We start from the raw sequence: 11,448 nt of genomic DNA, 5'->3' as shown, positions 1-11,448 counted from the left end.
AGGAGAAGATTGTGGAGGGGAGAACATCACATGATGCATTTTCATCTAAAATAGAGATATTTTAGATCTATAAAAATTAAATAAAATTTTTGCTATATTTACAAATTGTCGAGAAGTTGCTATATTTTTTATATTTTATATTTTATGTCGAAAAGGGCTATATTTGGAAGTATGCGTATGATTTTCTATGGATGTTGTTAGCCATTATCAAGGCTATTCAGCCCATGTTGTTTTCTATTGGGCTTTTCCTTGGCCCAACTGCAAGGAGGAGGTGTTTCATCTTCTTCATCGCGAAGCGAGCAAAGCAAACTAACGAATAGCAAAGTTGCAGAGATACAACAACCAACCCATCCCATCACTCAGGATTCTGCTTTCAATCGCATTACTTATTTCTAAATTCTCTTTCATAATCTGTTCCCAGCTCTACAATTATGGAAGAATTTTCATCTCAATCCTTCTCTAGGGAGAGCTACAATGAATTTTGGTCCCCCAAAATCTCAATCCTCCACGACTATTTCTCCTTCGTCCCGCGCGAGACTCCCCCTCTTCAATGTCCATGGTAATTGTACAGCTCCCATGCCATCGAATTTATTGTTTTGTTTCGATCCTTGTACTGTCTGCTTGTAAATTCTCTTATATTAAATTTTCTATACTCATTAGTAATTGTATCACCAAATGCACTATGATTTAGGTAAATCCGCCATTTCAGGTTTCTCTTCGCTCCATGTTGGTTCTTGATGTTCGTTTCTTCATTTCAAGTTTTTCTGATGAAATGGATATTTCTTTTCACTTCCTTTTCTCTCTGATATTGGTCCCATGGCAATGTGCACTGCTTATTTCTGAAGTTGGGTCTGCGCTTGATGCTCTTTTTCTCTCTGTTTCTGAAGTCCCACTGTAGTTGCTTACTGGAATTTGGTTGATTAGATCCGATTGATAACAGTTTGGTTCTTGGTTTTGAAAATTATGCTTGATTCTTACTTCTTTACTACTGTTTCATAGTTTCTAATTAAAAACTTCTGAATTTTTAGTCAAATTACAACTACACAAAAACAAGTTTTTGAAAGTTGTTTTTCAAAATTTGGCTTGGTTTTTTAAAACACTCCATAAAACTACATAACACTGTAGAAAAATCAATAGATGGCTCGAGTGTTCATAAGCACCAAAAGGTTATCAAACAAGAGATAAGGAATCTAGTTTTCTTAATGAAATTGGTCTTTTACCGTTTCTGACCTGTCTCACAAATCTTTGGTTCTAGGCTACAGGAAATCATACTGGTATGTTTGCTGTTATTTTTGGGATTGAAAATTAAGGGAAACTCTTCTTGGACTTCAAGTTTAGTATTTATATCTTTCACTTTTTTTTTTTGTCTTCTTATAAAGTATTCTTGGATTGATTGTTTGCGAATCTTTTTTTTCTGGGCATAAATTCTACTTGTTTGTTAAGAGATTGACTCTGTCTATTCCTTGAAGATTTATGACTTCATCTGTGTTGGAATTTTTTTTTTTTTTTTTTTGGTTCTTATTTCTAGGAACTTCATGTTACAGGAATAATGTTCATCTTGGCTTTGCTGAACCATTTTTGCTAAAATGGGGGCTTTCTTTACATGTCCTTTGGCCAAATACATTGATAAGAAAAATGGGGGAGAATCTGGATCCGTTACTGTAAAATTCATCAATTTTGGAGATGATGAAGTAAAAGCTCTTCAGCGATCCACCAGTTCTGATAGTGGAGATTTGAAGCCTTCAGTAATCAAATCAGTGGGTTTGCACCGGGCAGCGTTAGATTCATCTGTTAGGTTGAGCGGTAGAGATTTGGAGAAGATGACTTCAACAGAGATAACGGATATTCCTCTACAGGAGGCAGAGTTGGATGTTGTTGCTAATTGTCCTAAGAGCAATGACATGGAGAGTCAATCTTCTAGGCCCGAGAATCATGATGGGACCCAAGCTGTGATGGATCTCATTGCAACAAATATGGAGCACATGGCAGCAACTGAATTACAGAAAGTTTATAAAAGCTTTAGAACAAGGAGAAGGCTGGCTGATTGTGCAGTTATTGCAGAGAAGAGTTGGTATGTGTGCTGGCTTATGTCTTTGTTCTGAATCAAAATGGATCTTTTTTGAGCTTGTTCTCAGTGGTTATCCTTGTTGAAGGTGGAAACTCTTGAATTTTGCCGACCTCAGGAGAAGTTCCATATCATTTTTTGACATAGATAAACACAAAAGTGCCGTTTCACGGTGGTCTCGAGCAAGAACCAAAGCTGCTAGGGTAAATTTCACCATGTTTTACTTGATATTGTCATGAAACCAACAAACATCTCAAAAAGATCAACCATATGTTTTTGAAACATAACAGGTTGGCAAGGGTTTGTCCAAAAATGACAAAGCTCAAATGCTTGCTTTACAACACTGGCTTGAGGCTGTAAGTCTAATGGATTTGAGAAAAATAGTGTTACACTGGACCAGTATTTTTTTTTTTAAATAACACTATTATTAGTTGTAATTCCTTTTTCTGTTGCCAGATTGATCCACGACATCGTTATGGCCAGAACCTACAGTTTTATTATGATAAATGGCTACACTCTCAGAGTGAACAACCCTTTTTCTATTGGTAAACATTCCTTGACCTAATTTTTGAAAGCTTTAGTGCTAAATTCAGGTTTTCTGAAAGCTAAAGGTTTAGAGTAAAAAATGTTGGATACTAAGCACTAAGAAGCATTGATATTAACTGAGATGACAGTCAAGCAATAGACACAATATCACACTATTATTATTATTATCACCATCATTATTATTTTTATTTTTAATCTAGGAGAGGACATTAGGTCATACACTCATAGGCACAACAACAATAAATTTAGGGAAATTGTCAAAAACAGCAAAGCGAACAAAATATATACACTTCATGGTAAAATCTAGTAGATTTTTGTCCTTTAGTGGTTTTTTGCCACGAAGTGTAGATAGTTTTTATTATTATTCTTTGAAAAGATCCCATAAGTTTATTAGAATATATATCAATTTTAATCCTAAAAAATTTGAAGCCAATATGTTTAAGAAACGAGGATGATATACTCCAGTCTCAAACTTTTGTCAATTTGTTTTGGGTCATATTTTACTATTTTTGCTTTTTTGTTGTACTTAAACGTTTATGCCCCTTTATTATGAAACTATTGAGCAATTTAAATGGCCCTAACAAACATGGGACATGCATTTGGGCGTTGACACATTAGTCAAAATAAAGTATCTATACTCCTTAGGTTGGATATAGGAGAAGGGAAGGGAGTAGATCTTGTTGAAGAATGCCCTAGAGTGAAACTTCAACAGCAGTGCATTCAGTATTTGGGTCCAGTGAGTCCCTAAAACCTGCATCGAATTGTTATTTATTCTTGTAGTTCATATGGAATGTTGAACCTTCCAAATGATTTTCTTTCAGTTGGAAAGAACAGCCTATGAAGTTGTGGTGGAGGATGGGAAGTTCATTTACAAGCAATCTGGGGAACTACTTCACATCACTAGAGTTGATAAGCGTGAGAAGTGGATATTTGTTCTCAGCACCTCTAAAACCTTGTATGTTGGAAAGAAAATGAAGGGTAAGTTTCACCATTCGAGTTTCTTGGCTGGAGGAGCCACACTTGCTGCCGGGAGGTTGGTTGTTGAAAATGGCATCCTACAGGTACGAGTCAAAGAGCTTGTAGAATTTTCTTTCATTCTTTTCTCACTGGAATTCCTACCATTTAAGTGGCTCATCTTCAAGCTTGAGTCTGTTTACCGTTTAATGACAGTTTCTCATTTCTTTAAACAGGCAATTTGGCCTCATAGTGGTCATTACCGTCCCACAGAAGAAAACTTTCGTGAATTTATCTCCTTCCTTACAGAAAACAACGTTGACCTCACTCATGTGAAGGTTAGAATTGGAGAACTTAGATCTAAGATGTTCTTTTCTAGTGAAATCAGAACATTATTTACATGTTTCCTTTTTTCATTAAATTTAGATGAGTCCACATGATGAGGAAGGCGAGGAAGACAATGAACTACAAACACAAAAAGGCAGTCTTCATGTTCGAAATGGCTCGGCAGAGGAGGATTGGATTGAACAAGTGAGTGGTGGTCCGGATGATGGCGTTTCAAAGATTGTTGCTGCAGGAACGATTGGTGGGAAATCAGATTTTCAAGAGCAATTAGCATCGTCAACCATCAAAACATTTGAGTCAAATAGGCCAATCAATTTGAGTAGAAAATTAACCAGTCCTCTCATACGAGAAAACATAGAAATGAGATCCTTGGAATATGTTTCGGAGTTGGATACCGAAACTCAGAAGAAAAACATGTTAGAAGAGGAAAATAGAAGTTACGAGGTTGATATCATCCCTGATGAATTAGTACTAAAAAGAATAAACTCACACAAAGATACAAAATCATATCAATTGGGAAAGCAACTATCTTGTAAATGGACAACTGGTGCAGGTCCTCGAATAGGTTGTGTTCGTGACTATCCAGTCGAACTTCAGCACCTAGCATTGGAGCAGGTGATGTTGTAGCCAAGAAAGGTGACTACTCGGTCTCAATTTTGATGCTCGCCTCCAGTTGCCTGTATTCTAACCCATAGTGATTCACCAATTAATATGATTCACCAATGTACTACACAATCTTCTTCACCTTTGTCCAAAGGGAACATCAGGAGCAGATATTGGTAATGCCGAGGTGATTCCTAATTGTTCTATTGATTCATTATTTGCGGATATAAGGAAATATAATACAAATATTTTCTACATTAATAAAATCGATTGTCATGTTGGTAAAGAGGCGCTTCTGTAATTGAAGTTTTCCTCGTGGGGTTGGGTCGTTGCTTCGAATTACATTGAAGGGGTTTTTTCTTGTATTTTGTAATATTTTTTCATTTATATATTTGTTTCATTTTGAATTTAAAAGGTCTGTTTATATATTTATCTCTTATAAAATAAAGAATTACATATCTATTTGTTATAAAATAAATAACAAAAAAGCTAAATAAGAACAATGAAACAACACAAAAGATGGATAGAGAAGAGAGAAAGTAGAGAATAAGCTAAATAAGAACAATGAAACAATGCAAAAGATGAATAGAGAAGAGAGAAAGTAAAGAACAATTGAACTCAATTCTGTTGTGTCTTACAAAGACATCACATACCTCTAGTTATAGCGTATATCATGATATAAGTTACATTATGAAATTCAATGAGATGAATGTTATAACATGAAATTAAATGAGAGTTATATGAAAATTGGTAACCTATGTATAAGTTATAGATATCTATAATTATATTTACAATACTTCTCTTAGATATTCATATTATATAAAAATAAATGCCTCATTAAAATCTTACTAGAAAAAAATTCGATGGAAAAAATCCTAGTGAAGGGAAAAATATAAATTTTTATACATTAATAACTGCTTCATTAAAAATCTTGCTAGGAAAACTCAACGGAGAAAAACATAGTAAAAGGAAAAATACTGTGATATCTATATTCATTAAAGGCAATATTTCTACTCCCCTTATCAATATAGCACTTGAGTTTTCTGAGTCGTCGCATTCTAATATTGTGCACCAGTTTTTCAAATGTTGATGTGGGTAATGTCTTTGTGAATAAGTCTGCCAAGTTTTCTTTTGAAGAAATTTGTTGAACACTGATGTCATCATTTTCTTAAAGGCCATGTATATATAGAAACGTTTTGGTAAGATCTACTTTGTTTTATCTTCTTTTACATATCCTCCTTGCATTTTGCTATACATGCGGTATTATCTTCAAATAATATTGTTGGTAAATTTTTACTGAAAGATAAATCATATGTTTCTCAAATATGATGAGTCATTAACCTCAACCATACACATTCTTTACTAGCTTCATGAATTGAAAGAATTTTTGCATGATTCGATGAAGTGACCGTAATGGTTTGCTTTACAGATCACTAAGATATAGCAATTCCTCCACATGTAAACAAATAACATGTTTGAGATCTTGCTTTGTGTGGGTCAGATAAATATCCAACATCTTAATTCCTCCCCCTAATATTGGAAAAAGTTGTCTCATTAAAATGATAATTAGCAAATCATGTAGTAAATATATCCTCTGTCAGGGGTTCAAGATATCTAATAATTGATGAGAATTTAAATTCGACATATATTTCTAGCTTTCCTTAAGGTCCCATTTTAGTACTTTCTATTGGGGAAATTTGAATATATATTGCACAACAAAAAATTCGCAAATAAGAAATATTTGGCTACTGGTCATAAGCTAATTATACTGGAGAGTACTTAAGATAAGATGTCGATCTTATGCGTATGAGTGACATAGCAGCAAAATAGCATGACCCCATATAAATAGTGAAAGCTTTACTCTAAAAATTAACGATCTAGAAATCAATTGTAAACGCTTGATAAATGATTCGAACAAACCATTTTGTGTATGAACATGAGCTACATGATGTTCAATAATTATCCCAATTGACATGCAATAATTATTAAATGATTGGGATGTAAACTCACCAGCATTATCAAGTCGAATGTTTTTAATTGTATAATCAGGAAACTATGCTCTTAATTTGATTATTTGAGCAAGTGATATTGCAAATGCAAGATTTAAACTTAATAATAAACACACATGTGACCATCTATTTGATGCGTCATTTAAAACCATGAAGTATCTGAATAATCCACTTAGTGAATTAATGGGTCCATATATATGTTACTATAAATTCGTTCCAAAAATGTTGGTGACTCAACTCCCACTTTAGTTGGTGATGCCCTAATAATCAATTTTCCTTGAGAACAAGCAACACATGATAATTCATTGGATTGAAGAATCTTCTGGTTCTTTAGTAGATATCCATATGAATTTTCAACAATTTTTTCATCATTATTGACCTATGATGACCCAATTGATCATACCAAACAGTAAACATATTTAAATTCATGAACTTCAGGTTATGGTTCCATATGTTTCAATTACGTACTCGTATATGAGTATAATATAATCCAAAAGAAAAAGCAGATAGTGTTTCCAATATACACTTCTCATGTGAAACAATAAATGTAATATAAAGATATTTTATATTATTTTTATTATTAGTTTCAACATGATAACCATTTTGATGTATATCTTTGAAACTCAATAAGTTTCTTTTTAACTTACTATAGAACAAAACATTATTAATTATGAATTTTGTTACTCTAGGCAAAATAATGTTTGCTTTACAAAACCTTCAATCAAGTTTGTAGAACATGATATTGTATTGACATTTGCTTCAAGCATTGTCAATATAGAAAATTATTTTTTACTTTTAATTATTGTGTGCGTAGTTGCATTATCTGTCAAACATAAGTCTTCATTATTCATCTTTTAAGTCAGCCAAAATATGAGAAATGTTCATAACTCTTCATTAAAAAAAACGATTACAATAATCTCTCGATTAAAAATAAACAGAACCACCCTTGAAATGTAAATAATGTAAATAAACGGATAAATGTTGAATAAAGAAAACACTAAAACATAATGAAAATATTAGTTTTGGACATTATCATAATTAAATGAAGTATTTGCTACTCCTTCATTAACATTAGTTTTCTCTTTAAGAGACTCAAAAAAGTTAACAACATCCAAATATGCATGTTGGGATGGTTAAATACATCATCTTGATAGGTAAAATTTACTTCCACATTCTTCCCTTTTTCCTTCAATGAGATTTGGTAGAGGTCAACTAAGTGCTTAATGTACGACAAGTACGAGTCTAATGACCATTCATACCACAATGGAAACGTTGATTTTCACAACTTTTAAATTTCTTATTTTGTGAAATCTTCCCTCTATGATCATCATTTGTGTTTTTCTTGAAATCAGAATGATTATTACCATGGAACGTATAATTACTTCTTCATCTACCACGATCATGACCTCAACCATGACCACGACCTTGACCTCGACCTCGGCCATGACCACGACCTCAACCTCGACCATTATTATTTCTGTAACACCCCAAATTTAAGAGAAATTATTTGTAATTTTCTTAAGTGTAATCTTTGAATTTTTTGGTGTTATTTAATTGTTGAAATATTTGATTGGTAGAAATTGGAACTTATTAAATATTTTTCCATCTAATTGTTGTATTTCTGGAAATTTGATTAATTGTATGATTAACTGATTGTGAAATTAAAATAATTATATTATAAGGATATAATTATTTAAGGGTACATGTTATTCTTTGAAAGAATTTTAATTAATTATATGTTTGGGTATATAATTAATTGAATTTAAAGATAAAATAATTATATTATAAAGATAATGTAATTATTTAAGGTTATTATATTTTTTGGAATTTTTTTTAATAATACAGTTTTAAAACATAATGTCAAAAATAGGGTAGAAGGCAAACTATTGACAAAAATAGAGTGATTTTGTGGAAGTTGTATACTCGTACACGAGTTTGCTTGGAAATCGTAGACGGGGTCCACGACTTCAATGCTATATATATATTTATTCAATATTTAACACGTGGGCCCCACAGGTATTAAATATATATTTATCTATTTATTATTTATTACGTGGGCCCCACAAGTTATTTATTTGTATGTATGTATGTATGTATGTATGTATGTATGTATGTATGTATGTATGTATGTATGTATGTATGTATGTATGTATGTATGTATGTATGTATGTATGTATGTATGTATGTATGTATGTATGTATGTATGTATGTATGTATGTATGTATGTATGTATGTATGTATGTATGTATGTATGTATGTATGTATGTATGTATGTATGTATGTATGTATGTATGTATGTATGTATGTATGTATGTATGTATGTATGTATGTATGTATGTATGTATGTATGTATGTATGTATGTATGTATGTATGTATGTATGTATGTATGTATGTATGTATGTATGTATGTATGTATGTATGTATGTATGTATGTATGTATGTATGTATGTATGTATGTATGTATGTATGTATGTATGTATGTATGTATGTATGTATGTATGTATGTATGTATGTATGTATGTATGTATGTATGTATGTATGTATGTATGTATTTGTGAGGCGAGGAGGAAATCGAAAGGAGATTGCGTGGAGGAAGTGGCGACGAGCGACGGAGTAGGAAAATGGAGACGACAGCGATTGAATCGGAGTAGGGCAGAGCGACGATGGCGTATGAAAATTTATCGTTCGTCGACCCAAGTGGGAAAATGGAGACAAATGAGGAGAAGATGATGGGGTAGAGTGGAGGACGACGAGGAGAAGATGACAAAGTAGGGTGCGGCGATGGGGTAGGTTCCGGCGTCTTCTTCCCACGGTGATTGAATCGGAGGATTATAAATTTAAAAAAAAAACGAAGGCGCTTCTCCATTTTCCCGATCTCTTTTCGATTTCTTCCTCACCTCAATCATCGCACAAATATATATATATATATATATATATATTAAATACTACATAAATATATATATAATATCTTTAAATTTAAAAATAAATAACTTGTGGGGTCCACGTAATAAATAATAAATAGACAAATATATATTTAATATGTGTGGGGCCCACAAGTTAAATATTGAATAAATAAATATATATTGCATTGAAGTCGTGGATTGAACCAGGTTAGTATGGGGTTAGGGGTATAAGGTTAGTTAATCGAACCAGCTCGTGAGTTTTATAAATCATGTAATTTTTTTTCTTTTTTTCTTTTTAGTGTTTGTAAAAGGGAATATTATTGGAGTTTTGGTGCTGTGGTAGGAGGTGGAGAAAATGGGAGAGCAAACAATGCAAAATATACAAGGAAATTCTTTTGATGGATTCGAACATGTTTGACGTGGGTCTTTGCGTTTAGTTTTTGTTGTTTGTTCTTATGCCTGCAAACTGTTTGAGAAAATGACTGATAGAGTGTTTTTGGTCAATATGCTTTTGGGTAACATTCAGTTTAATGACATAGTGAGCATTCTACATTTTTCTTCTCATTTGTTCTTCAAATTTGACTAGGTTGAGCACAACATATGATGACGTTATTGTGTATTCTATTCTTGCAGCACTTTACCTTGTCAAGAATTTGCTCCATTTTTTTTTTTGCCCTTTTTAAAGCGCTTTTATTGTTTTTATATGCCAGTATTACATTTTTGCTTATGTAAAATGGAATATTATTGAGTATTAACAATGTCTAATAGAATGTTGTGTTTTTTTCAGCAGTAATGATTTTCAAGCACAAGGTTGTGTGGTAGATATCAGCTTTTGACTCATTTCTTAAGGTGATACTAACCATTATCTGCACTTAAACAGTGTGTTGATGGTGAAACCTTCCTATTCAATTTTTTTTCCAATAGTATTTTTTAGTTATGTACATAATATCATAGTAGGATTGGCATTATTGTTTCCTTCTCCTTTTACAATATCATAGTAACTTGACAACGGCCATCATTTTTCATGTTGGTTCCAGTACTCCTTGGCACACATTGTTTCCTTCTGCAGTTGATCTCTTGCTGCAACTCTTTCTTCATATGCTGTCTGCAATAGAAGAAGTAAGCTCTTCACTTTCTCTTTGTTCTTAATACTTTCTTCATTTGCTTCCATGTGGTGGAATGTTATGGATCAAATATTTTTTTTGTTTGCTTCATTTGCTTCTCATTTTTTTCATTTTTCGATCTCGGTTTATTATTTTTGGATTTTATTAAGTGGGATTTCATTTGTTTCTTGGTGGCTTTCTTCAAATTACCTTGATAAATTCACTGCATCTATAACTGTTAGCCTGGTTGTAGGGTTGTCATTTGTAAATATAAATGTTTTGTGGAAGTGTTTATGTGTTGTGTTCTTGAAGTGAATATGATGTATTGTCGAATCAATTTTGTTTCATTTTATTTTCTTACTAGGTTTTGCTAGAATCCATTGGAGCAACGAAGCCATATTTGCGACAATTTATTGATGTATAGGCATTTTTGTAGGAAAATTTCTGGTTTAAATGTAGTTATTTAAATAACTTGTTTGTAACAAACCATGTATGTACCAACACTTAAAGCGATATTATAAAGTGTATGTTTCTTTATATTAAAGCGTTTACCGTTTCTTTCCATATGTGATTGTATTGGTCTATGTAATGGCAGAGCAACATGAAAAACAGAATTCAATAAAAAATAGTGCAAGAAAAAAAGTGACTAAAAACAAAATTATGACATTTAAATGTAAAAAAAACTATCATCGAAAAAGTTTTATTGACAGTTAATTAATGTCATGGAAAGTGAAATGATGACAGTTAATAAGTGTCATAAAAGATAAATAATGACATTTAATATCTATCATATAATATTAACAATGGCAGTTATCCGATGACATAAAATATAAACAATGATAATTATTAACTGTCATCGAAAATAAATAATGACAGTTATAATTTGTCATAAGATATCAAATTCGTGACATTTATTCTA

At 32.2% G+C, this 11,448-nt stretch overlaps 1 protein-coding gene across 2 annotated transcripts; it reads left to right on the top strand.

Moving 5' to 3' along the window:
• The first annotated feature begins 297 nt into the window (after positions 1 to 297).
• Positions 298 to 4,927, top strand: LOC103491958 (IQ domain-containing protein IQM2-like). 2 transcript variants are annotated; one of them, XM_051080687.1, is made up of 9 exons: positions 298 to 559; positions 1,545 to 2,071; positions 2,154 to 2,268; positions 2,356 to 2,421; positions 2,522 to 2,610; positions 3,257 to 3,347; positions 3,433 to 3,672; positions 3,802 to 3,903; positions 3,992 to 4,927. In XM_051080687.1, the coding sequence occupies exons 2-9, from the start codon at positions 1,587 to 1,589 to the stop codon at positions 4,535 to 4,537; spliced, it is 1,734 nt and encodes a 577-aa protein (XP_050936644.1). In that variant the 5' UTR covers positions 298 to 559; positions 1,545 to 1,586; the 3' UTR covers positions 4,538 to 4,927. The 2 variants fall into 2 exon arrangements, with proteins under 2 accessions (XP_050936644.1, XP_016900868.2); XM_017045379.2 differs by having other exon boundaries at positions 1,529 to 2,071.
• The last annotated feature ends 6,521 nt before the right edge of the window (positions 4,928 to 11,448 follow it).

Source organism: Cucumis melo, chromosome 2 (genome assembly GCF_025177605.1).
Source record: "Cucumis melo cultivar AY chromosome 2, USDA_Cmelo_AY_1.0, whole genome shotgun sequence".
Lineage (NCBI taxonomy): Eukaryota > Viridiplantae > Streptophyta > Magnoliopsida > Cucurbitales > Cucurbitaceae > Cucumis > Cucumis melo.
The sequence above is the reverse complement of the archived record's forward strand: the minus strand, read 5'-3'. Positions and strand labels throughout refer to the sequence as shown.

Coding starts and splice junctions, on each gene's coding strand:
- LOC103491958 (XM_051080687.1), top strand. CDS start 1,587: ATGGGGGCTTTCTTTACATGTCCTTTGGCCAAATACATTGATAAGAAA. Junction 2,269..2,355: donor CAAGAACCAAAGCTGCTAGG/GTAAATTTCACC, acceptor GAAACATAACAG/GTTGGCAAGGGTTTGTCCAA. Junction 2,422..2,521: donor TACAACACTGGCTTGAGGCT/GTAAGTCTAATG, acceptor TTCTGTTGCCAG/ATTGATCCACGACATCGTTA.